General features: G+C 44.2%; 1 protein-coding gene across 1 annotated transcript; it reads right to left on the bottom strand.

Annotated features, from left to right (window-relative positions):
• Positions 1-29: 29 nt before the first annotated feature.
• On the bottom strand, positions 30-18365 carry PPP1CC (protein phosphatase 1 catalytic subunit gamma). Its single transcript, XM_045842415.1, has 8 exons — positions 18083-18365; positions 7831-7962; positions 6660-6890; positions 4308-4412; positions 2696-2919; positions 2350-2484; positions 1335-1395; positions 30-427 (listed from the first exon to the last, which is right to left on the bottom strand). Exons 1-8 carry the CDS (start codon positions 18135-18137, stop codon positions 357-359), a joined length of 1014 nt encoding a protein of 337 aa, XP_045698371.1. The 5' UTR covers positions 18138-18365; the 3' UTR covers positions 30-356.
• Between the last annotated feature and the right edge of the window lie 9622 nt (positions 18366-27987).

Here is a 27987-nt window from a genome sequence, read left to right as displayed (position 1 = left end):
CTTTGAAGGAAGACAAATTCAAATTGAAATTGTGTGATTTCCAGAGCAATTTATTCATTAAACTCTATTCCATATGCCATCAACACTTCTCCTGTGTGCGCTGTGCTGATAAATAGACACTGAGAGGATTTAACAAGTTTGCCATTTAATAAGTCTGAATTCACTTCCATCACATGGTATTGTACATGGTCATCTGTTCAAACAGATTTCTTTTTAACAGATCGTAGTTAAAAAAAGTCACAGATAATGTAAATTCTGTATAAACTGGTGGACTGTAAGTTAGTTCCTTTGTTTTGACTTTTAAGACTCAACTTCACCGCAGAATAAAGAATGTAGGCCAAAGAAAGCATAATCGGTCACTCGTATAGAACAGTATTGTTTCTATAATTTGGAGCTTTCTGAATGGACGAGTTCAGGCCTGATCCAACTGTAAAAAGATTACTTAATGAATAGACTATATGGAAATTGTACAAAATGTTATTAACTTTAATCATTAATAGCTTAAACTGCACTATGTTACTAATTGCTATTCAAACGCAAAAACCTGGTTTCGAATCCTCAGGGTGGCCCAGGTACGCAGCCATACCGCCTTGTACTTGGGGGGTTGTGTCAAAACACATTTCCAACAGAAACTTTGGCTTTAGGAAAGAGTCACAAACATTTAAAATAATGGCTTTAATCGTCATTTTAAGTATACGGTAGAGGAAAGTGTGCTTTAATTAAATATACATCATACCAGTGACGCTGGCAAGGTTGAAGGTTACTCCTAATGTTGTTGAGAGCTATAAAAACCAGTTTGTACATGACCAGACAATGAGAAATAAGCAATCCCTTTGAAACAAATTCTTAAAATTAAAAGAAAAAAAAAAGTTCACAGTGGTTTGTATCAACAGGATGCATTTATGACAATAACATGTACAGATTGAGCACCCTAGGGCTCTCTTTATATCCTAGAGAAAACGAGCATTTACATTATTCATGGGGTGTACACTAAATTAAAAAAAGGGATCATTGTACACTCACCCCTTAGACAGAATAAACTGTCCTGGCGTGTACAGCTTTAACACTATCATTAGATTTGTTTGCAAAAGAAAGAGAATTACAAAAAACAAAACATCTTTTTCTTGGGAGCGAAGTCTTTCATTTGCTGTTATAACCAGCAAATGCCATTCATTAACTCAAAAATGGAAGGGAGGGCCCCACAAACACTATTTGAGCAAGCTGACCAATACACATTACAGTTTTAAAAATGAAGGTTATATACTCTATGTTACAAGACCCAACCAGGCAGTGTCAAAATGACATCTATTTCTTTGCTTGCTTTGTGATCATACCCCTTGGAGGTGTTACGGGCCTCGTGGCGTTCGGCTTCTTTTTCTCTGCAGGCTTTAAAATCTGCGAAGATACAGAAGACAGGGCATTTTAGGAAACAGACGCAACCCCAAGTCCCCTTAAGATCCCTTAAATCTCATTCAAACTTTCGTTCAGAAAGGTTTTGACTTTAAACCTGCCCAACAACTTTGAAAGCCCCAAGAGCACAGAACCAAGCTGACAAGTAAACGTTTTGGTAATAAATGCTATGATGAATAGATAAATACAATCTGGAAAAAAGCGACTGATTTTAGGCTAAGCCTTCTGACACAGGGAGAGAAGGTGTTACAGAAAAGCGTTTAGCAGCCACCTAGGGAGGGGATCCTCCTACAACCTCTGGGGCAAGTTCTCCCTGGTAATTGGTGTAAGAAAAATTATTTTAATCTGTTTAACTAATGACTGCCATGTGACCTCACTGGCTCTGTGTTCATGATCGGGCTAGTCTGAAGTTATCCAAGTCTGACAAAAGTGAATGAGAAGAAGACCGAGAGGCAGACTTTGGGCAAACGGTGCTGCTGTGCCGAGCGAAGGCCCGATGACGGCGGGGGAATCAGGGGCGGAGGAGCAGTGCGCTGGAGAGGAGCGGCAGGAGGAGTACTCACGGCACATCTGGTGCCCGGCAGTGAGGGCCACCCTCACGTGCAAGGGGTGATTTAATGTTAGCTGGTACAGTGGCGCTGTGGTTTTAGGTTTATAGTAAAGAAGCCACAGCACTAAGAGCTAATGTATTGGCTGGGTTTTTTTTCTATTTAAATAATGCAAGAACAGTTAAATTTGACACTGCGGGAAAGTTCTATGAGAATTTTTTCCTCTGTAAGGGGTCTACTCATTACTGAACTAGTATAAACAATAGTTAAAAAAAAATAAACATTTAGTCTATTTAACATAAATTAACAGCAGGCAGAAAGTAGCAATTGTTTTTTTACTCAGTAAAATCCAGACATAATAAAAGGAAACCATGTTGAAAACATCCTCTACCTGAAAAGAGCACATTAGTGTTTCGTCCACACTCATCATGGCACCTGCATTGTCAAACTCTCCACAGTAATTGGGTGCAGAGAACAGAGTGACCAACTGCCTCTTTGCAAAAAATTCATATCCATCTTCAACCACCTTGGAGAGAGAATGTTTTCAGCGTTTAAGTAGGTGCAAATTTCAGGTGAGTACAACCATTCTTTAGTTTCCCATTGAGCCTGACATCCTGCAGGTCAACCTCCAGAGACACGTTGTAAAAATTAGCAATACCTACCCACCAAAATCAACAAGGAGAATCTGTGCTCACACACATGCGCGTAAGTGTACATGTAAAATTCAAAATCAATACCTGATGGGCTCTACATATAAGATCCAAATCATGCTTATGGAGAAATTTTGCAACCACTTCTGCACCAAATGTGAAGGACACTCCTCTGTCATTTTCACCCCAGCCTAAGACATCTTTATCGGGGTCAGACCACAAAAGATCACAAAGAAGACCTTGATCTGGTACATCAGTTGGTCGCATAATTCGCCGAATCTGCTCCATAGATTGAAGATCTGGTGATAAACCTATTAAATGGGGGGCGGGGGGGAGAGGCAGAACACAACTTTAAAGTGGCACTTGAACAGTTTCGTTTTGTATGCAGAGACTCAACGACTCTTAACATGAAGGCAAATTAAATCTGTGGGTATGTTTTCTTATTAGGCTTTGGTTAAAAAAATACTAAATAAGCACTGAAGTTTGTTACATGTACTAATCTGTGGGCACACTATGCGGAAACAGTTACTTCAACGTATAGAGTCCTATCAAATTAAAATTGTGACTTAAAAACTACTGCTCCAGTCCTCTGAGAGCCTCCCCAGTCATGACAATAACAAAAACTGTACATTTTCAATTTTATTACTGACGCTTTATAATTACTAGGCATAGAGGCTACAGATGCTCAGGGGTGATGTCGCTTTCTAGGAAACATGTGTTGTCCAAAGGACCAGACCAGCTCGGCTGAGTGGGTGACTCTCAGCTGCGTTAAAGTCAAATGTCCAGCCCTGGCTGGTGTGGCTCAGTGGGTTGAATGCTGGCCTGTGAATCAAAGAGTCACTGGTTCAATTCCATCAGGGCACATGGGTTATGGACCAGGTCCCCAGTAGGGGGCGCACTAGAGGCAGCCACACAGATATTTCTCTCCCTTTCTCCCTCCTTTCCCTTCTAAAAATAAATAAAATCTTTAAATGGAAAGGTTGATGGTTCGATTCCCAGCCAGGGCATGTGCTTGGGTTGCAGGCGAGGTGCCCAGTTCGGGGCGTGAGAGAGGCAAACAATCTGTTCCTCTCACACATCGATTTCTCTCCCTTCTATCCTTTCTCTAAAAATAAGCAAAATCTTTAAAACAAAAAAGAAGGAAAAAAAGAATTACATGCCCAACTCTACCAAACCAGTTTAAGTACTGGAGGACAAGGATAATGACTTTATTAAAATATATTGTGGTTCTTTGATTTTATGGCCCCACATAAAAAGAAATTCTCTTTGCAATCACTATTTTAATTACACTATACAAAGCATAACCACTGAGCAAAGCAGAGTAACTTTTAAAATTCAGGTCAGGAAAACTTCTGAAAGAAGAGGCTCAAAAACAAACCAAGAAAAGGACTACCCACATTTTCAGTGTTCTAGAAGATCTACGGTATAGCATATTAAATGCTGTTCATTTTGTATTTAAAAATACCTTCTGCTCTGTTTTCAAATCAAACTGTTACCGAGTCCAGAATTCTCTGTAACAACTCGACTGCTTACTTCAGACTTGTATCCAAACCCCAGATGTGCCACCGTGGACCCATGATCGGCGAGAGTGAGTCACCAGACCACAGTCAGCCCAGTGGTGACTCAGGGATGCCCGAGTCTGCCCTTCACAGGGACCCCAAGCCCTGCAGTTCCAGTGGAACTCAGACCAGCCACATACCTCCATGACAGCAAAATATCTTCTCATCCACGATGGCTGCTATCGGTAAACAGTTAAAGCAGTCTGTGAAAGTTTTCCATAGCTTAATGTTGTATCTTCTTTTACCTGTGAAAATTTTAGGATAGTTAAAAAGAGACTGGTGTTCCATAGATTCATTCTCTCAGGACAATTTCCCCCAAAGCAAGGTTCTGGTGACCCTTTAAGTAAACAAAAACTAAGCTTTTATTAAAATCCTCTGGAAGAGGTTAGTATTATATATATACTTGGAGATACCTGATCTATAAGCAACAATTTATATTTTCACATGAAACATTTCAGAAGCCCACAGAAGCCTGAAATCAGATCCCCAGATGCCATGACCAAGGACTGCCACCGAGCCTCAGTGACTACGTGGCAGCACCAACTGTCTGGAACCTCGTCTGTTTTGTCCAATCTCAACCCGGAAGGAAGCAGCTCCTATTTCTCAAGGCAACTGTGAACAACGCACACTCGTGCCACCACCACCCTCCTTCTGAGGAAGCTGCCGCGAGCTCACACCCACCCACCCCACCCCACCCTCAGCAGACCACAGGTACCAGCCCCTAAATGCCCGAGCAGCAGGCAGGGCTGTAGGGAAACGCAGACCGCTCACTGCGGGGACTCCAGGGAACCTGTCCCGAACACTGCACGAATGCTCAGAGTGCGCCCCATAAAAACGGCGGTCCAGGGTGGTCATGATGGCCTCACCAGCCCGTCGGTCCATGACCTCTGGAGCCAGAGTGGGGTTCACACAGCAGCATGCCTTGATGATGCTGCTCCCACAGGAAAGGTCTGTTCCAAGTTACAGACCTACTCACAAGCCTTGAAAGTACAAATCTGTCCAAACTGGTTGAGGAAAGCCAAATTGTTGGGATGCCCTGGTATCCTGTACCCTTCCATACCGGAAAAAATGAAGGTATGCCAAGGACACCTTTATGACCACAAAAAGACTGGGTGGTGAATTATACGTGCCTGATGGATTGGGGGCCAGGTGGAGGCAAGAAGGAGGGGGAGCAGCTTGCCTCTAAGATCAACAATTGAGTCTTGACCACCAAACCAATGCTGACCTTCTAAGTCATTTTAAAGGCTTCTGCATTACACAGAAACTGAAGATGATGTAGCTAATTTTCTCACACCAGGGTATATGGCACAACAAAGTGATCATTTGGATTTGAACTTCGATGAAAACTTCAAAGTACTTGCTAACAGCTATGTAGAAAAAACCCTTTCTTAACCTGTTCTAAAATGTAGCACCTCTAACAAGTGTCTAAAACAATGCTTGCCTCTCATTTCACCATCTAAGGAGCAATGAACTCAGACTTCTCCTTGGTCGTCCCTCCCACCTCACTTGTTAGCTAGGCGTCGAGACCCCAGAGCGAGCAAACACAAAGCCAGCTGACCACACCTGGGTGAAACAGATGGAAAAACACCACACCCCAAGAAAACAGGTTATGGCCACAGCTGATCCTTAAAACAGGAGGGTCAGGGGCCCCAATTCCCCACACAGTTGAAAAGCCGCATGTAACGTAAGTCAGCCCTCCCCATACACCGCTGACAATTTTAAATCCAAGGGGAAGTGGCTCCTCGCAGTTCAAACCCGTGTGGTTCAAGGGCCGACTGTGCATTCTAGGGGAGGACGAGAATGACGATGCTTTACTCGTCTTGTTAGTCACACTGGCAGGTGTTACTAACTCAAAACTCCTTACCCTCCCCTCTCCTCCCAGACGGAGCCCTCTCCTGCAGAAATGCACACAAAAGGAGGGCGGAGGTAAGGGTTCAAAACTTTTAAAAAAACATTTCACTTAAATAGCAACAGCAAAAAATTCTGCCAAAACTGGTATTTTCAAACTACAAGAATCTTGTTTCTTTCAACTATCAACTCAACCTGCACCTTCAACTAAACAATCCAAAATGGGCCACAGTATATAAAACAAATAAATTTTTTTAAACAAGTTTTCATATTTTAGCACATTTTAGGACAGTAACTGCCATTTTCCCTATGTGCAAATGTGCCAGAAGGAAAAAAGCTACATTACAAATTCCAAAAAGTAATTATTTGTACACTGCAAGATTCCATTTACATGAAGTGTCTAGGAAAGGCAAATCTACAGAGACACAAATAGATTGGTGCTTGCCTCTGTGTGTGTGTGTGTGTGTGTGTGTGTGTGTGGCCTGTGGTGATGGTCGTACAACTCTATAAAAACAAGTTAATGAAGTAGGAAATGAGAGATCATAATACTGCATCTAAACTCACACACCCTCACAGTAGAACTGTCAGTTCATGACCAAGTATCTCAATTTAAGTAACTTTTCCTTAGATACAGAAATACTTACACTCATCATAAAATCCATAAATTCTATTGATGCTGGCACATTCGTGGTTTCCTCTAAGAAGAAAAAAATTCTCAGGATATTTGATTTTGTAGGCCAGTAAGAGGCAGATGGTCTCCAGTGACTGCTTCCCCCTGTCCACGTAGTCCCCAAGGAACAGGTAGTTGCTTTCCGGTGGGAAGCCACCGTACTCAAAAAGTCGAAGCAAATCATAGTATTGCCCATGGATATCACCTAGAAGCAAAGATCTTGTTACACAGTATCTTCACACTTACAGTTCATTAACAAAGCTTTGGAAAGATATTCCTTAGACATTCACTGCACAGTGGCATGCCCTCTAATATGGAGTTAAATCTGACAGCTACCACTAAGTTCTAATCTTAGTTCAATTGAGCTTACTAAAAACTTTAAATACATGCCCAGAATCTCACACAAAACTCAACTAGTAAAGAATTTATTTTGTGGAAAGCATTATCGATGCCTAGGCAGGCCTTCTTGCCAAGTAACACTGTTCTCCTTCCAGGCCGGCGATCAGCATCAGCTCTCCGACAGCTCGGTCTCGGGGTGTGGTGTCAGCAGAACGGCTGCACCTCCAGTGAGCCTGGCCCCAGGGGAACAAGGACACAAATGCGCAACACCCATCAACGCACTCATTCGGCTTTCAATCCCCCCAATAAGACAGTGCCAAGGAGCATTTACTTTAAAAACATGCACATGAGCTTTCTTGGTGTAGTCAAATATGCTAGAATATATGGCATTCCTCAAATAAAAGTTGAGGTTTTTATACAGATTATGTGCTGTCGTGTAGAAAAAGTAGAACTATAAAGCAGCAGCAAGGAAGAAGGTCTATTTTTAGGAATAACCAGCTCTACTTAGAGCTTGTATGTAATTTCTATATATTCACACAGTTCAGACCTTTACTTAGCTCTCCATTCTGCTTCACTTCTTTCCTTCCGCAATGATTTTTAGAACATTCGAAGCACAGCTAAATAAACTAAGCCCATTAGAAGCATTTATTCTAGAGCTACACCTGTTTAACTTAATTTTAAGTGATTCCAGGTTATGCATAAATAGTAAATGATTCTGCTAGCTAATACAAGGTCATCTATATATCCCTGACTCAGTCACTCTCCAGCACGTAACCAAAGAGAACTGTTAGCGTGCAGAGACTCACCACATATTTTGAGTGGTGCCTCCAGTTCTAGTAGGATGGGCTGGCTGAGAAAGATCTCCCGGGACTTCAGGCACAGCCCCCTGATTTCATTCTCCTGCAGCTGGACGTTCTTCCCAGGCTTGGACCCTCTCACTGCGGGGGAGGAAACCCCAGTCAGTCAAATACAGTCAAAGTACAACTGAACATAAACATCGTAAATATCTGAGAAGATATTTTAGATAAAGAGACAGACAGACAGACAAACAAACAAACGTTTAACTAGCTAGCTTCTTGGCTGGCTTTATTTTTAGGGCACTTGTAAAGTACCTGGTTTCAGTGCGTAATTCTAGTCTTAAATCTGAGCCAGGATTTCAGAGATTATCTAGCCGCCACCTCCTCTGCCGAGTTAAGACTGTTCAGGACAGACTGTGTGTGTGAGGACCACCAGAAAGGACTCGCTGAAATCAGACCCCCGTGGCTCCAGGCCTCAGTTCTGCGTCCAAGCCACGCACCGGCACTGTTCACCTCCAGCCCGCCCACCAGGCCGGCTCGTTTCCCTCCCGTCTGGTCTTCTCCTCTCCAGCCTTATAAATGGATCAGTATTTGCACAGCAGAAGATTTTAGAGATTGTCCCGTTACTGAGCTGGTTCTAAGAATTTCCTGTTCTACAATGTGAGACTAGAATTGCTCAGACTCCCCTCCCCTAAATTAGTGTTTTTCATCAGATGACCTTGGGAGTCTCCTCAAGGGCCCCAGATTTAATATGTGCAAAAAATTCAAGTGTTTTCACTTCAATTAAGACACACTGCAAGCTCACTGTACTTATTTGGCTGTGCAGTTTCTGGGCCTGCACCTTTAAATGCAATCATGCTTCTAAGGGCAAAGGATGTCAGCCTGTGCTGTAAGAAAGGAGGCTTCCTAGTAATGCGAACAGATAACAAGTGAGAAAAGGCACAGCACCAGGCACCCCAGACTCACAAGGAACCACATCCGAGCACTCCGAGTTCTACCCACTATCAAAATGAAGCACAAGGCCTCCTCTGGCCTTGTAACAGTGCACCTTATCAGCCCGTAGGTAGAAGGGAATGAAATTTTGTTTTGATCCCAGTTGTAACAGATTAGACATATTAAATAGAACAGATTTGCTAAATTTACCTTAATTTTACACCTAAGAAGTGGCCTGCTTACTGGCAGGGCCTGGTTAAATTGGGGGGGGGGGGGGTGTTTGATCATCCTCAACTTGTAACCCAAGTAAGTCTTCACAAAAGACTTATGAAAGCAGGCACTTTCTGAGTTAGAACTGAAGTGAAAACACATGGCCAGACTAAATACAGAACGTAAGCCTGCATCTTTCTACTGTTCAACCCAATAAAAAGTGATTTACTTTTTAGCAAAACCACAAAATCCATCAGATTAAATCAATGTTGCTAACTTAAATTTTATTGGTTTTCGAGGCTTTGTTTGTATTCAAATTATAAAATCATTTGACCTAATAGTCAAATAAGAACAACAGGTTTAATTGTTTTGTATCTGGCTTTGTTCCCTAAGTACCTAAACAACACTACAGAGTAATAAAAATTACAAGTACAGAACCCTGATGTTTAAGGATTTCTTTTCCACATTAAAAAAGGCTGTGCCTGGGTTTGAAAAATGCTGTCTTAGGCGAAGCCATCCATCAGCCTGAATAGTCAGTGAAACTCTGAAGTTTCCCAAGAAACAAGTTTTGAGTAGAAATTAAACTGTGTAGAGGGTGTCCCCAGCCCCAATGAAAAGTAGCAAAGAAAGGCGGACACCTAGGAAGGATCAAACTCCTGAAACACACAAGAACAGAAAATGCTGAGAGGGCGCTGCATTGGGTGCTGGAAGGCCCAAGTTTCTGTACTGGTTCTATAACCTTGGGCAAATCACCCCATTATACTCCAAAATATGTAACTGAGCTAAGTGACCAGCCAGTCTCTGATCAAAACATTATGAGATGGGATGCAATTAAATAGAAAGCATAGTAATGACAACCTTTGAGGGAGGACCCAAAACAAATGCATATATAATACAGTAACAACTGGGCAACAAAAAATTATTTTCTCACAGTAACTTTTTTCTCTCCACACACACACAGCACAGCGAACTCAAGAAACACTCCGGGTTGGAAGGACGGTGTGATCCCCGATTCAATGGGCAGAAAACCCCAGTCATTAGCAATTTTACCACAAGTCAGCCAGAAACTTGGGCAGAATGCCCAGCAGAAAATTTCATTTTTGGTTTACAGGAGCCTCCTAGAAGCTTCTGGTTTCAACCGGAATAGTTTTCAGCAGAGCCCCACATTTCTGAATGAAGAACCCACTCTAAGTCTTTCAGACTACGTAAGACGTGACTCACACCCACAGACGGCAGGCTATCCTGTTTACACGAACGCTATCTTGTGATGATAGATGTAGTTTATGGTAGTTTTGGTTCTTACCCTGTTTGTCCTGAGTGGGGGTGCATACAGAGATTAGTAAAAAGAAATACTACTAACAATGAAAAAATTATTCTTAAGGTGTTTTCCCAGAATAAAGCAGTGTATTTTATATGTGAAGAACCCTGCTCACTGAAAAAAAAAACAGCACGGTCTCAGAGCTCCCTACAGTTAGCTCAAGGATAAAAATCACAAAAACAGAAATTCTGCCTCAACACCATCTTCTACCAACTGGCAAATACCTGCTCATCCTTCAAGGCTCTCCTAACTGTCTCCTCGCCTCACGAGCCTGCATTATGCTTCTGAAATGCTCTCAGCAGCCAGACAAGGAAACACTGTACCTTGTATTATAATTGTAGATTTGCTTCTACCTCTTCATCCGGACCCCCGGGTGGAACACAAACCCCAGTAACACACCACCTGCTCTTCAGTGTACATGCTCATGGCCAGTCCATGGCAGGCTCACAAAATCTGCCACATAAATAAAGTTCGGATACATCCCTAAGCACTGTTGACTTGTGGCATTAGAACTAAACACACATTCCAGACTACACATGTATTTCCCATCTGGCTTTACTATTTTCCTAGTTATGAAAATACAGGGTTACTCTTAAATTTCAAGTTGATGATAATGTGTCTAACAGAAGGTAAAGCTCTCAAAATGGGTGAGCACTGTTGTTTCTTTTTTTAAAATGACCATATCAGCCAACAGCATAAACATCTACTTCCCTATTTCCACTGTCCATCACACAGAATAATTTATTAGTTGTGGGTAGCATTTACGGAGCACGTCCCACATGCTGGGCTGCGCTAAGGGGTTTTACGCTGCCAGTCAGTCCTGACAACCCCACGAGGCCAGCACTGGCGCTTCTCCACGTTACAGGCTGGGAGAGGCTCAGCGACTTGGTCGAAGGTCAGAGCTTGTAAGGAGGACATCGAGTCTTGGTCCAGTGATGCTTCTACCATACCACCCTTCCCAGTAAGAATTTGTTCTTCATGAAACTTTCAAACCAATGGAGTTTTTATAGGACAAACTAACTGAAACCTCAATATATAGTCATTACTTCCCAAGAAAAAAATTGCTATGGGATATAAGATAAGGCATTCTTATAAATGGGAAGCATTAGGTAAGAACTACACCGTGCAATCTGTTAAGACTATCAATACTTATTCACCATGCTTCAACCTTCAACAAAATAGTTGCTGGGCACCTGACCCTGGCAACACGCTAGACAAGAATCTTGTACTTTTTCTCAAGAAGCTCACAAGAAGCAAGACACAGAAAATAAGATGAGCTGGGTAACTGCAGGTTGTTGTAAGTGCTATAACTAGGAGAACTATCCCTCCATAAAGATTATAGAGGTAAAAGTTCACCTTGAGGGCATTTCAATGCCATTTAAAAAGGCATTAAAGACACAGGCTTGACTGTATTTTATCTGTTAGCTATAAAGAATACAGACAGTACAGTTCTGCTCAATAAACAGCAGCAACACCCACTTTGAGGTGTAGAGCCCTCACTGTGCTCTGTGCACGATGGGAAAAACCTTACAAATGAGCCCCTTCCATGGGAAATCCATACGGTCACCTTGGAGTGACTTCCTGAGTAATTCAGGTTGCACATACCAAATTATTTCAGCTTTTGTCAGCGGAATCCAAAACATTCCAATGAATGAAAGTTCCGTTCTCCAGTGTTTCTCATTCACCTTAGATCTTTTGCATATGACTTTTGAGTAAAAGCTTTTCTTCATCTGGCTAGACATGCTGATTCAAAAATGTACCACAGCTGTTAACAGCCAAGATTGTTCTGTACAAACTTACCAATTTATCTGGCAAATCACTGATTTCATGATAAATTTCCACGAAATCTTATTCGAAAACTGATAAAATCTTGAAACAATAAAGAATGTTATTGGTGATGATCTGTGATGATGGCTTTCCCTCACAAGCAACACTAACTTTTCTGACAGCCCGGCGACCAGCGAGGCAGTTAAGAAAGCTATGGAAGGAACACAAGGACGAGCCACAGCCGCCTGGAAGCGCAGAGCGAGGTGTTTCTGGAAGCTACGTGGGCCTCTAACAACAGACGCCCAGAAGGACGCCCAACCCCCAAAGCAGCAGCTAATGGTATGTATGTGGAGAATGTCACACAGAAAAATGAAATAAAATCCAGGGATCCATTCAGATGCAGAGTATGTGGATACAGAATCAAGTACAAGAAAAGTACTTTTAAAACCATATTGGAAGCCCTGGCTGGTGTAGCTCAGTGGATCGAGTGCAGGCTGCAAACCAAAGCATCACAGGTTCGATTCCCAGTCAGGCACATGCCTGGGTTGCAGGCCACGGCTCCCAGCACATTGATATTTCTCTCTTTCTCCCTCCCTTCCCTCTCTAAAAATAAATAAATAAAATCTAAAAAACCAAACAAACAAAAAAATAAACACACATTGGATTTAGGTGTCTATTAATAGTTATATAAGGAATTTTTTTGTCCAATTACATTATTTGTAATTCAATTTTATTGTATATATCACCAGATACAATGAAGGTTAAAAGTGCATCCTGAAACCACACTTTTAATCGAAACCTGGAATCATCAGGACCCTTGTTAACAATGAAAGTTTTGTATTATCAGAAAGAAACAAAGAGGAGAAAGAAAAGAAAAAGAAAGGAAGAAAAAGAGAAAGAAAAAAGAGAAGAAAAGAAAAAAGAAGAGAAGAGAGAAAAGAGGGAGGGAAGTATGGAAGGAAATTTAAGATGACTTCGGGGATGGGGGCTGGAGGGCTGGTAGAAGGAGGGAGTTGATGGAGGAGAAGGAAAAAAAAGAGAGAGAGAAAGACCTCATGGATGTGAAAACCAGTGTGGCCGGCGACTGCAGTGGGGGGAGAGGGAAGAGAATACAGGAGGGATAAGTGGTAATGGAAAAAATTCACTAATGCAAAAATAATTTTTTAAAAAGATGACTTTGGGATTATTTATGAAGGAATGAAAAAATACTCTTCTTGCCCCTCAATTAAATGTCCCTTAACTGTTTTGATAGGTCGTTATTAAAGCAATAGCACACACCAAAAAAGGGGCACCAATGTAATGAAGTTTTAAAACCTGATCGGCATGACCAGTATAAAAATAAACCAAGAGATTTGCTGTTTTAAAATAATCCTATTAAAGTAGGTGGTAATCTTAAGATTATGCCACATACATTCATTTCAGTGATAGAATAACCTTGTAGTAGTTGACAAATTTAGAAAAACTAGATCTCAAACAAAAAAAAACCCAGTGAATTATTTACAACACTAAAACTTTCCCACAACTTATTTTTCTAAAAAAAAAAAAAAGAAAGAAAAAGAGGTTACAAAGATCAAACGTTATAAAGAGTCACTTGGTTTCATTGCAATCGCCAGCACGAAGACTTCTGTAATATTTTCTGACCACCTTAATTGTTTTCACACCACACATCCCTATTTTGGTTTTCCTGGCTGCTAACGTTAGCCTTTGGGCACTTAAACGTGAAACTAACTTTCTCAAAGTAGATGGTCAGAATATAGCTGCAAAACACTGCCCACTGCTCAAAATAAAATTTCTTGAGTATTCTACACCTACAGTGAAGCCAATTTATTGCAAAACGTTTAAGTTCCCAAAGCCCAACAACCCATTTTGAAAAAAAACCACCGATCAGACTCAACATCTGAGTCGAGTCTAATTCCAGTAGTTTTCATTGTCATAAGCCTTCGGATCAGTGATACCCACTCCCCTCAGATGCGAGATGCCGGCACACCCTGGAGCAGTGGAGACAACAGGTACTTTCCTGGAGCCTCCCAAGGAAATCATCTGTTCTCAAGTGCTTTTGATACAGGGGTCTCATCCTAAAACAAAAATTTGCCTCAGAATTCTATAAACTCCAAAGAGATGGAATCATTCCTTACCTCTCTTGAGTTAGACTTTCTAGTTTCCTCACCTACAAAACAATTCACGTCAGATTATCTCCCTTACATTGCAATCTTTCAAGTCTATTAATAGCCTTGACTGTAAATTCAGTGAAATGATCAAGTCTGTATAATATTATTTCCCTGCTTCAAGATCAGTAATCCTCACCTGTTCAAATGGGCTGACTGGTACATGCTTTTGCAGAACAGGCTGCAGGTCATTAGAGTGCTGCAGTTTCAAAGACAAAATTTCATTAGCTTCTACCACAGAGATGGCTAACTAATGCAAGGCCCAGCACCATCTCCACTTCCGCAGCTGGAAAAGGAAAGCCTGGCCTCCTGCTGCTGTCAGGCCAGGGGCTCGAGTAACCTTCCCCTTCTGTGGTTTAGGACCCGTGCAAGCTCGGCCCCTGTCTCTAACAGAGCTTCCTGGCCTTACCCTGTGGGCAAGGATGCAGCATACAACTGATGTGCAGGAGGGAAGAGAGCAGGGCTCACAAGGGCCTTCTTGTTCAGTTAGGGAATTAGTAACAACTTTATTTTCATTAACAAAATGCCCTATGATAATTGATCCCAAGTAAATCCTGTACTTGTTAAAATTACCTAAAATGTAAAGAAAAAAAATTGCAGAAGTGTCATCAAGAAAGATTACTTTTGTCTTCCTTGGTCAGCACTTTTAAGAATTTTTTTTTTTTTTTTTTTTGCCATTGTTTGACCTTTATTCTCTTTACGACCAGGGACACTGTCTTCCTAGTATTAGGATGTAAACACGTTTCATATTACACCAAAATGCTAAATGCATGGGTTACTAGAGTTTCCAAATATCTATCTTCAGATGACCTCTTACACATCAGAAAATTCAATTAGTAAAGGATTTCTAAGGGCCAGGGCAGAGGTCTTATTTAAATCGCTAAAGCAAGCCAAGCAACTACGCAGAGCCTGGCGTAGTCTTGCAGTTTGACAAGAGCCATCTTCAGAACAAAGATGCTTCTTGCAAATTAGGATGTGAAAATAAGTTACAACTGCCAGCTATGCAAGAAAAGTGCTAGCTCCCTGAACAAGGTCGTCTACAAAGTAAAACCAAACGTCACTTTTCTCCAACAGAGTAGGAATATTAGACCAAATCAACAGCAGGCTTATTTTCTCTCTAAACCTTCCAAGTTTTACTCTGCAGAATTTAAGTAATCTAACATTAGTTATATGAAGGAAAAACAACCTTTAGGTTTTATCATCAAGGTGGATCTTGGATAAGAACTTCCAAAAGGGGCTGCACAAGTGATACTTTGCTTAAAGAAGAACAGTTTAGAAAAGAACTACAAAGCTGTACTGACTACAGACCTGAACATGTTTAGACTGACTTTTTTATCCTCACCTTAGGACACTTTGTCACTGCTTTTAGACAGGGAGGGAGAAAACAGTGTGACTGGCTGCTTCCTGTACACGCCTGGACCTGGGATTGAACCCACAACCTTCCAGTTACGGACAATGCTCCAACTGAGCTGCAAGAGCCAGGCCAAGACTTCCCTTTTTACATTTTTTAGTTTATTAATTTGAAAGAGAAAAACGTAGATTTGTTGATCTACTTACCTATGCATTCACTGGCTGCTTCTTGTATGTGCCCTGACCAGTGACTGAACCCGCAGCCTTGGCGTACTGGGGACACTCTCGTGAACTGAGTTACCAGGCCCAGGCAAGACTTCACTTTCGTGTTGCTTTTTTAGTACAATCACTGTGCTACTTCTCAACGGACTTATACAGTCCTCCACTCTAAAAGACAATTCTGAACATGTAAAAAATTCTAACAAGATCACAAAACTAAATATTGCCTCCATTTTCAAATATACTGAAATCTTAATTAAAGTTTTTTAGAGAAAAAGGTTTTGGGGGCATTACAAAAATCACAAAATTTAGCCCTGGCTGGTGTAGCTCACTGGATTGAGTGCTGGACTGAGAAGCAAAGGGCCGCTGGTTCGATTCCAGTCAGGGCACATGCCTGAGTTGCAGGCCAAGTCTCCAGTAGGGGGAGCGTGAAGCAATCACACATTGGTGTTTCTATCCCTCTTTTCCTATCTAGAAATAAATAAAATCTTAAACAAACCAAAAACCCCCAAAATCACAAAACCAGTATCTTCTAACTTGGAGATATATACACATATATATATACCCTTAACGGATCATCAATTTCTTTACCAATTTAACAGTGATGAGAAAAAAAACAACAAAAAAAGAATTTAAGCACTATATTGTGCAGCTAGCCTATTCCTGAGGTTATTAAAATGCACTACTTTATATTAATTTCTGGGCAACTCAGAACTTAACAAGATTTAAATGAACTTAAAATTCTGTTTCTAACCCACAGATTACAAACCGTTTTAATCTATCTCTGCTTCACTGTTGCCTCATATAAATCAAAGAACTGTATTAACTAGTATAAAAAGTATTTTTTTCTTATAATAAATGCCAGGTACTGAATGAATGACGAGGTTTTTACCCACGAATGGCAGCAACACTTGAAGAGCATTTCAGGAACTCAGTGAGTTTTTCTTTTCAAAGTATAAAAGGATAAAAACCCAGATTAAGGTATTTTCAGGAGTTGCATTTTAATGACTTATTCAACACATCTGCAAAAACCAGAGCTGTGCAATTGTGCATCATGCTGTTGGATCTATCTCACAGCACGTATAGTCCAATACTTAGAACATAAAAGCAAAAAAAGAAAAGAGTTAAAACTCAGTTAAATCTACGTTATCCAGTGCCCAAATGAACAAAGGGATTCGATTTCTCCCAAAGTTTCGAATAATTAGCAGACCCGCTCTGGAACCCCAAGGGTGGGGGGACAGTTCACTTCCGCGTCCCTCTTTAAAATCGGAACTTCCGTCCCCAACATCATGATGTATCAATTGCCAGGCACCTCGCCGGTTTTGGGTCAGCCAAAACTAAAGCTGTATTTTAACCCTCATTTAACCACTGGACACCTCCTTCCTTCACACACAGGTTTACTTGCAAGAGCTCTAGCTCGGGGCTACCTGGGTTTGAAATCTGTCACTGTGTGACCTTGGTCAAGTGATTCACCCGTGTCTTATTTTGCTCTGAAAGAGAGGGGGAAATAACCTCGCAAGGTTGTTGGGAGAATTAAGTGAAATCTATATAAAGTGCTCAAAAAATGCCGGACACAGTAACAAGCGCCTTAGAAGCGCTTGCTATCATTATGATTGTAATTTATTAGATGAACACCAAGCGCTCAACACAGAGCCAAGTACACTGGAAAGATCGTAACTGTCATCATCGCTGGTTTCAACTTCAGATGCAAGTTCAGAAAAGAGCGCGGAGACGTCGTGAGGACCAAAACTTAAAAAGAGTATTTGGGAGCGCAGGAGATGGGTTTCAGCAGCCCCTTTTGAGATGTCCCAACGCTGGCCACTATCCCTCCCGATACCAACCCCACAAAAAGTATAAAAATAAGGAAGACAGGAAGGGAGCCCTCCAACCCGGAGAAACGCTACCTCATCAAATTGCTTTCCAAGAGGACGAGTAACTAGAAAGTACGGAACGTGCCTGCAGTTAGGACCCGGGTCCCCAACCTTCTCTCCTCCAAAGAATGGTCCGGCGTGTGGGGAACCAGGGGGTACGAACCGGAAACGTGGGGGTGGGGAGAATTTTAAAATTTCACGGCCAGAAGAAAGGCTGCACCCTAGTCCAATGAATGAGCGGAGCCGGGAGGGTCTGCGGGTTGGGCTAACTGCGGGACCCCGGCCGGCCTCCCACCCGCAGCAGCCCGGGGCCCGAGGGTCAACTCGCGGGCTCACTCTCCTCGGCGCTGCAAGCCCAACCGGCCTCCCAACTCCGCCGCACCCCCCAGCCACCAGCCTCATCTCAGCTCGCCCGCCGCCCCCTTCACCTTCCAGCAGCCGTTGGATGATGCTGTCGATGTTGAGTTTATCTATATCCGCCATCGCCTTCCCACCGCCGACCCTCCCGTAGCGGCGCCGCCGGCGGCTCGCGCCCGGGACTCACGCCTCCTCCCCCACGCCACGAGCACCGAGGCGGTGGTGGCAGCGGCAGTTGTAGCAGCCGCGGCGGGTTTCCCCCAACCGCCCCGCTCCCTGCTTCCTCCTTCTCTCCCCACTGGAACCACGAGAAGAACAAAATGGCCGCCGACTCCTTAGCCAGCCTCGGGCGGCGCACGAATGCGCGCGGGGGAGTGCAGCGGTCCGGCCGGGACTTCTTTATGGGCCATAGGGAGAGTGGTAGGGGGCGGGGCCTGGCCGCAAATGGGCGGGGCCAGAGCGCGGAAAGGGGGAGGAGACGGTTAAGAGTAACTGTCCTAGCGCGCGGGATTCTTCCGCCAAACGAGCAGAGTAAATAGGCCTCCTGGCGGGACTGTGAGTTGCAAAGTTGCGCGCGGGAGCTGGGGATGTGGGGGAGAAATGCAGCTGTGCATCGGAGTATTGCGGCCTCCATAGGATACTGTTCACCGGGGCCAGATGTTTGCAGACCTGTTTATGTGGAAGTCCACCGAGAGAATTCGAGGGTCCTGGAATTTACCCCTTCAAATAAACCTGGGATAGAGGTGGAGGAGAATAATAAAGAGAAATAGGTTGACGTATTTTAGATTCAAGTTTGCTGGGACTTGGGGAGAAGGGAAAGACTTCTTCCAGATAAATAAAAATGTTAACAGGTATTCATTATGAGTAGTGGGAATGTGGATATATATATCCGTATTTTTTGCACGTTCTGTAACTTTTACGCTGGGGAAAATATTTTTAATCCACCGTCAATTTTTTTTTCATTATCCATATGGTTGGATTATCGTTCTTGAACACGGACGTTATGTAATCACAGAGACAGCTACCCTGATTTTAGCCAGAACGAAGGTGAACCAGCGTGGGCAGATATAGGGAGAATTTGAAGATTTCGCGCGTTGGAGCTGGAGGCCGGAAGAAAAGAGCGAGTTTGCAGGGGCGGGCATTGCGAGCCGGTCCCGGGTTCTGCAGGTACTTTGGCCCATTGCTCTCCGCTTTCCAAGTTCGTCTCTCTCCAGGATACCCCCAAAAGTTGCCACTTCCGGGGGGGCTGCGCGTTGCCTTTAGCTGGGTTTGGAAGTGCAACCTACACAGCAAACATCCGCTCTCTTGGATCCTGATCTTTTCATTTCTCTGGTTTTGTTTTTTGTTTTGTTTTGTGTTTTTTACAAAGCTCTTTGCCTCCCCTGTGAAATTCATTTTGCTTTTCGAGGCACGCAGGGAGCACGAGTTCTCGTCCCCAAATGCTATCGATGTGATTGCGCCATCCGAGCATCCATCCTCAGAAGCGGTGTCCTCTGGGGGCCCGAGCGGCGGCAGGACACGGGCTCGTTGCAGGTGGACCTGTGGCCTTCTTGCTTCTGTCGCGGGACCTTTTGAGGCTGGAGGCTCCCTCTCCTCCGCACAGCTGCTCATTCTGCTTTCTCCAGTTACCGACTCACTCTCCAGAGCTGTAGCCTGTGCACCAGAAGGCACACAAGTGTCGTTTGTTAGCTCAGGGAACAGAGCCCAGTTCGTGACACTCAGAGCCAATGCCCAGGGCTGTTGGGAACAGCTGGATGTGGAGGTCAGGGTGGCTACTCCCCAAGGAGCCCAGACTTTGGCCTCGTCCAGGACAGGGCACATCATGGCAATAGTAATTAGAGCAGGAATATGAAAGACAGCGATTCATTCAGCGGACAAATATTTGTGGAGCACCCTCTCTGTGCCAGACATTGTTCTAGGCAGGGAAGCAGGGGTGAACAACAGAGACAAGGCCCTTCTCTCATGGAAAGTCATCTACTAAGCCAGCCAGACAAACAAAGATGCAAATAAAAATACCAGCGTCTGATAAGTGCAGTGGAGAAAAAACAAACAAACAAACCGGGCACTGTGCTTATTTTCTTATTACGTGCTAAAAATTATCTCACTGAATCCCGAAAACAATCCTGGGAATTATGTACTAGTCCTATCACACTGATTTGACAGGTGAAGAAGGTGAGACACGGATGCTAGGTTGTTTGCTGAAGGTCGTACAGGTAGTAATTTACAGAGCCAGGGCTGAAACTCAGGACAGCCAGGAAGCAAAGCTCTTCTATAAATCCCCACTGTGAATCCCCAGCGCCGAGCACAACCCCGGCACACACCAAACAAAGCGAGTGTGTTAACATTTGCTGATGTCATCAGGGCTGGAGGAGGACTTCAGACTGGACCGGGGCATGGGGAGGGTCTCTGTCCACCCGCCCATGCTCTGCTGGGCTACTCCCCTCCAGAGTCCAGTTTTGCTGGCACATGTCTAGGGGAAGTCGCTGGCGCTGAGCCTGAGAGTGGCATGAGCTTGCAGAGTAGGCCTGAATGGCTCCCGGAACACAGCTAATAGCTCTGGGAGGAAGGAACGGATCCCCTATTGGCCTTTTTCTGACATTTTCAACGTGAGGGACCTCCCTAAGGATCAGCAGACAAACATTTGCCAGAAAAGATACTAATAAGTGGAGTGTCCCTTCCTCTCTCCAGATTGCCTATTTGCAAAACGAGGAGAGTGGATTAAAATGTACTTTTCCAGCTGTCTGCCTTGGATCCACAGTGGGTTTTAGGGGCTTGCTGAAGCTGATGGGGTTCTGGTCCCCAACCCTTGGAGTCAACCAAAGCAGAATCATGGCACAAAGTAAACACTCAATCAAAATAAACTATTATTACTGTGAACTGTTTTAGACATTGAGCTTCCCTGTAAGATTTGAAGAGAGGGCTGTAGCTAAAAAAATATTTGAAAACCAGTAGTATTTCTAAGGATGCTGTAAGCTTTGAGTGCCTAAAGGGGCCCCACTGTGAACACGGAAGACGTAAGGCAGGCGGAAGGGTCCACGGTGAACTGGAGAGCTATGCCCCTCTGAGCGGTGGCCCCTTCCCCGCTCCGGTCTGCTTTCGGAGACCTTGAACGTATAAATTTTTGTGTGAAATGTTCCAGTTTTTAAAAGCTGGTCATAAACTCAAATTCTTCGAAAACACTGCGTGAGGCTGATAAAGCAAATCTGTGGGTTACATTCGGCTCTAGGCCAACAATTTGGAACTTTGTTACAAAAGGTTGGGGGTGAGCTCTTCACTCTCCTCCAATTCAATGGGCATTAGAATTATTGTTCAGTGATTGAAAGAAATGTTGTGGATGGAACTCCCAGTCTAGTGGAAGAGATAGCTAGGAAGAGAAGAAGATAATTCCAGAGAGTCATACATTCTGTGATGGAATTAGGAGGCGTCCTGGGACCACACAGGAGAGGGACTCCGAGGATTTGATATTTGAGTCAAGATCGGAAGGATGAGAAAGAAAATCAGGGACGGACTACGTAGAAGAAGAGTAGTCCTCACAAGGACACAGCAGGTGCAAAGGGCCTGAGGCAAGAGCAACCTTGCAGCGTCAGAGGAGTGAAAAAAAGGCTAGAGGGGCTGGAGCGGGGTGCGGGGGCCGAGTGTTAGAAGAGTAGGTCCAGGTGGACCAAGGCAGATCACTCCGGGCCACAGAAATGCGTTCCGATTTTATTCTAAGTCCGATGGGGAACCACTAGAAGGTTTCAGGCAGAGAAGCAGAATGATTGGATGCATTTTTACATAAGGTTTTTATTTTAAAATCGTTTTAGGTGTACTGAGAAGTGGTAAAGATAGTACAAAAGGTTTCCATGTACTTTTCACTCTGTTTCTCCTTAATGTTAACATTGCGCACAAGCATGGCATAGCTCTGAATTTTTCAGAAGACCTAAATCATAAAGAAATGTTTAGCCTGGGGGGTGTGGCTCAGTGGATTGAGCGCGGACCCGTGAACTGAGGGGTCATTGGTTTGATTCTAGGTCAGGGCACATGCCTGGGGTGTGTGCCAGTTCCCCAGTGAGGGGCGTGCCAACCGATTGATGATATTTGCACATTGCTGTTTCTCTCCTTCTCTTTCTCCCTCCCTTCTGCTCTCTCTAAAAGTGAATAAACAAAATCTTAAAAAAAAAGAAATGTTAGAACACAAAATATATAGCATCATTATCGAGAGAACCTCTTTTAAATAAGATCAGATTTCATTTTTTTTAAAAGATTGCATTTATTTACTTTTAGGGAAAGACAAAGAGAGGGAGCAAAACATTGATCAGTTGCCTCTCACACGCCCCCAACTGGGGAGCTGGCCCACAACCCAGGCATGTGCCCTGACTAGGAATCAGGGCCAGCGACCTTTCCGTTTGCAGGCCGATGTTCAATCCACTGAGCCGCACCAGCCAGGGCAGATCTGATTTCATTTGCAAAAGATCCCTTTGGACTGTAGGTGGGCAGCAGCGGAAACTGAGATCAGGAAGGGGACTGATGAAAACTAGAGCACCCATGCTCTGTGCCTCAGTCTCCTCATCTGCAAAACGGGGATGATATCACCCATTTCAAAGATTGTTGTGAGAATGTACTTGGGGAGATGGTGGTGATAATGAAGACAACGATGACTGAGGATGATGATGATGATGGTAGCTAGCATTTATTTACTGAGAGCTTTCTGTGTGCCAGTCTCCGCTCGTGGCCTTTCATGCATGACCAGGGAGAGCAGACTCTCTGGGATGTTCCCAGAAGTCTTCTTTGTGGAGAGGGGGGTTAGAGGGGTCTTTCCAAATCTCTCGAACCATCCTTGGTTTCTTAGGGAGTCCATGTTAACGTTGGGTTGTCTCTCTCTGAGAAGGCTCCAGATGTACTCCCATCTGGACTTACCCAGCAGAGGAATTAGGATGATTACCGCCTTGCTAAATGTTCCTCGGCTTCACAAAATGACTCACTCCGTGGTCGGGGAGGCAGCAAGCTGTCCTGGTGTCTGGAGGGTGGATCGCACTGTCATTTGGAAAATGACAAGTGACAAACGGAGGCTCATTTTAAAGTAGGCTCACTTGAGAGCAGGGTCTCTCAACCCGGGCCACTAGCGGTATCTGGGGCCAGGTTGTCCTCTGTTGCGGGGGCCGTCCTGTGCATTGTGGGGTGTTTAGCAGCATCCCGACCTCTATCAACTAGATGCCAGAAGCACACCGCGTTTTCCTAATCATGACATTCACAGAACGTCCCCAGGCACCACCACATGTCTGCTGGGGGTTCAAAATCATCCCCCCCCTGCCCTTGGTTGAAAACCACTCCGTTGGAACATTTGGGGCCTGTGGCAAAGTGGCTTTGAAGTTGTTTTGTTTTCCTGTCACTCTTAACCCTTTGTTTTAAGTGCTTTGCCAGAGCAGCCTCTTTGACTACAAACACGAATAGCCATCATTTATTCAGAATTTACTGTGTGCCAGGCATTGATGTAACTCTTGCTTTAGATGTACCTTCAGACTTCATCCCACTTAACACATAGGGTAAGTCATTATTCTCGTTTTATAGATGGAGAAACCAAGGTTCAGAGAGGTTGGGTGACTTGCCCAAAGACACACAGCTGAGAAATGACAGACCCTGGACTCGAACCCAGATTCGTCTGACTCCAGAGGCCATGCTCTCCAACCACGCTGCCTTGCTGAGCCTCAGAAGGCAGCGGTGTTAGAAAATTGTGTGGAGACAAATGTTTTATAAACAGTAGTGTGCCATTATATTTATTAAGTAGGAGAAGCAACTTGGAGAGAACTTGTTCCGGACTCACAGGTTGGAAAAGCTGAGTTGTAGTGCAGAGTCCCCGTGACTCAGAGTGTGGCTGCACACTAAGTGAAACCCGCTCAGTTAGCCCCGCCTCTCCCCACGTGGACTAGTCGGTAACAGGCCCTTCCCAGCCGAATGCAATGCTGGGTGTCTTGCTTCTGTGCATGATTCAAGGAGGCACACGCCCTCCCCCTTTTAAAGATGGAGATAAAGTTCACATAACACAAAACTAACCATTTCAAAGTGTATGTAATTCAGTGCCTTCACAGCGTTGTGCAAACATCACCTTTATCTAGTTCCAAAACATTTTCCTGCCCCCCCTCACCCCGCAAAAGAAGCTCTGCACCTGTTAGCAGTCACCTTTCCTTCCAGCTGCGGCTGCCGCAGAAGAAATGAAACTTCAGAGGACCTGAGACTCTGTTTGAACCCCTTCTCCCTCCTACTCACTTCCTCTCTCCCTCCCCAAAGAAGCCACCCTGAGCTTGTTGTGTGGGTGATTGCGTTTTTACCAGTTTACAGCCGTGTAAAAACCAACTAACAATCAACATGGAAGAAAACCACCACCTTAACGCCCAGGGGCAGTTAGAATGTGGTGTTTTGTTTTTTTTATAAACTTAAAAGACTGTCTTTGATTCTCAGAGTAGAACTTTCCTATTTGATGTGTATTGAAATGTCCTTCCTAAAGTAAAATGATGGTGATAGTGACAGATCGCTGTTTTTAAAACTGTTTTATTTGGCAAAAGAAAAAGGATCCAATAACGGGAGGATGGGAAAATGACGTAGCAATGATGGCGCAGGGATGGGAATGGATGAAAGCAAGCTCCGTCTCTCGATACGGATACTTCTAGGAGCTACAGCCGAGTGAGCAAGAGCCAGCTGGGGAAGGGTTAGGACCGTGGCATGCTACTCACACAAAAGTTTAAAACAACAAAACAGTGTCATATATTAAGGGCAGTTTTTATCAAACTTTTGGGGGGATCACAGTGTCCTGTAAGAAAGATATCTTATTTTCCAACCCAGTACACATACACACAGATGAAAAACTTGAAGAAACGTTTCACAAGACAAAACATAGACTTTACTAGATGTGACACACTTTGATTATTTTTATCCTGTCCTATCCTGTGCTTGTTTTTAAAATGCTGGTTGTGACCCTTCAAATCGACTTTACAACCTTCTAGAGGGAGTGACGAGCAGTATAAGAAATACTGCTTTAGGAATATACACCATGTTGGAAAAGTATGAAGACACACGAGAAAGAAACATCACATCCGGGAAAGGGTCTCCCTGTAGCAAACATCTAAAGACACGTTTGTGAAGCATCGTATTTAGGAGGAAAGGAGGAAGGAAGAGAGAGATTGGTTAGGGGCATACAGGGGGGTGCAATTTTCTCTGTACTGTTTTATTTTCTAAATGCGAAGGTGATTCTGTGGGAGTTTGTTAGATTACGGTTTTCGAAATCAACTTTATTGACACACAACTCACACTGGATAAAAGGTGTTCATTTTAAGTGTACAGCTCAGTGAGTTTTAACCAATGAACACATCCCTGAACCAGCACCCCAAGAAGATACAGAACATTTCCATCATCTCCTAAAGCTCCCCGCGAGCCTTTCGCAGTCAGTCTCCCTCCAACAACCCGCCCCCACCCAGTCCCAGGCAATGACTGATTTGTTTTCTACCATTGCAGATTAGGTTCATTTTTTTTTCTAGAATTTTACATAAATGACATCATAGACAGTGGGTTCTTTTTGCGCCTGGGTTCTTTCACTCAGCAAAATGCTTTGAAGTTTCATCCGTGCTGTGTGTGTGTCACTAGTCCATTCCTTTTTAATTCTAGTAGTACCCATAGTATGGACAGATATACAAGCATGTGTTTATCCATTCACCTGTTGGGTGGCATTTGGGTTGTCCATTTTCACAGCTGTCTATAATTTTTTTTATGGCCGAGATGGGTTATTAAAAAATAAATAACATAACCTGAGATAGTTTCAAAAAATAAAAAATGAAACACATAAAACAGAAATGATAATAAATATGCTACGTGATATCGCCTCCTCCCTCCCTCCACGCCCCCATAAAATCCTGGTGATTTTTCCGGTGTCAATGCTTCCTCTGCACTGGATGCTGCCCACGGCGGAAGTACTGGGCAGAGAAATTAGTGGTCCCCAGAGACCATCTGGGCTTCTGCACTGACCTGGCCTTTTCTCCTAGGAAATATCGATTGCAATAAGGGGCTGCTGGCTCAGCTTGGAAAGCCTGTGGATCCTGGGTTTGTGTGGCCTGAGACGCCTAGCCTGCTGGCTCCTTCGCTGAGGATCGGAGCCACATTGATGGTTTCTGGAAGAAGTGCTTCCCACCCGTTGTGGTAAAGCATCTTATTATTTAATAATGATTTTAAACATCAAGGATCTGAGGCCCAGAGAGGTTAAGTGACTGGCTCAAGATCACACAGTTAAGTGGCAGCTCACGTGACTGGAACCCTCATCTGCCTGACTCTTCTTAGCTACTAGGCGGTCTTGCTCTTTGATTCTAGAACAGTGATGTCAGGTTAGGTGCAATGTCCTCAGAGCTAACGCTCACGGGAGCCTTATTTTTGCCCAAGTCTGTTCTAAGCAGTTTGTGTGAATCATCCCGTGCAATTGTCACAAGGGTTCTATGAAGTAAATATTATAATTACACCCGTTTACAGACGTGGGAGCTGAGTCACAGGGAAGTTACGTTAGCAGCCCTCCAGTGGCTGAGCCGGGGTTCAAACCCAGGCAGTCTGGCTGCAGAGCCCCCAGCAGACGCTGTCAGTGCCTCCCCCACATCCTTTCTGTGAGGGCCACTGTGATGGTTCAAACCTCCTACCCTGCACTTGCACGGCCCCGAGAGTGAGCACCTCACTCCCCGCCCTTAGTCTTGGACCTGCTAACCTGGACCGCAGGGACGTGGCGCTACCCACCAGGGCTTGCTGGGCAAGTGTGGGGCACATCAAAAGTGCTGGGGGTTACCATCCCCTGGGAACATCCCTCATCCAATGACTGAGGGGCGTTGGAAGAGAAACACACCAGCTCCCTCGCAGCTCAGATGGGGTAACTTGGAGGCATGTTCTACGTGGTCCCTCCCCACTGCTCCCCCGCAGAACTGAGCTCCAGCTGTCCACAGTGGTGTTTTGCTTGATTAAGTGGACCCCTCCATTAGTTTCCTTCCCTTTCCTATCTCCCTTCCCTACTGTCTTCTGATATTTCTTGGAATCATCTCCCAAATAAATGATTGGCAATAGAATCTTTATCTCTTTGCGGGGAGCTCAAACTGAGGGGAGCCTAGAGTCCTAACCTCTGCAGAGACTGCCGATACATAGCAACTCTGCTTCTAAGCGCAAACAAAACTAGCAACTTAGAAAGAACCTGGAAGTCACCTAAACAGGGAACTGGACAAATCAGGCTTTGTGTGCAGGTGTGTATGTTGTGCGTGCGTGCGTGTGTGGGCGCATGGCTGTGAAGTTGTGTGTGCATGGACTTCTTAGATGGGCTACTTGCACACCATGCAGACTTGCCTGGACGTTCAAGGTCACCCAATCCAGCCAAGAGCAAGCAAACTTTGAAGAGTCAACCTATTTCCCTTCCCAAACAACCTAACAGGAAGAGCAACTGTTGATAAGGTCAGCACAAACGAATTTGAATTTGCCGTTTGTTGTGAATTTTCAGAGTTCAAGCTAGAGCATCTCAAGCTGTGGGTTTTCTGTTTTTGTGTGTGTGTGTGTGTGTTTTCATGCTTTTGTGGTTTTTCAGAGGCCTGAGGCTGGGAAGACGAGGGTAGAGAAGGAAGCTGACAGAGCTTCAACTGGAGGCTGTTGTGGGGTTCCTGTGAACCTACACTTTGCACCCAGTTATACCAGGAGAGTTAGCAGTGCTGTGCCATAACCTGACTCAGAGAAGTTCCAGCCCCAGTGTGAGGCCTAGGATCAGGCCTGGGCACTAAAGTGCCGACTGAACTGGTCCTTCCACCTAAGGACAGAGGGAGTGCCTCAGACTTCTCTCTCTCCTAACAGAGCCCCTTCTCCACCCCAGGCCCTTCAGGCATGCTGTCTCCCCTGACCCTCACCTTCACCCTATGAAGTAGAAGCGCCACTGTTGTCCCCATTTCACAGCTCCGAGAGATACAGTGACTCCCACAAGGTCACCCGGCATTAGATG

This window comes from Phyllostomus hastatus, unplaced genomic scaffold (assembly GCF_019186645.2).
Source record: "Phyllostomus hastatus isolate PE091 unplaced genomic scaffold, TTU_PhHast_1.1 phas_contig_1162, whole genome shotgun sequence".
Lineage (NCBI taxonomy): Eukaryota > Metazoa > Chordata > Mammalia > Chiroptera > Phyllostomidae > Phyllostomus > Phyllostomus hastatus.
This window is presented reverse-complemented; position numbering and strand designations above follow the sequence as displayed.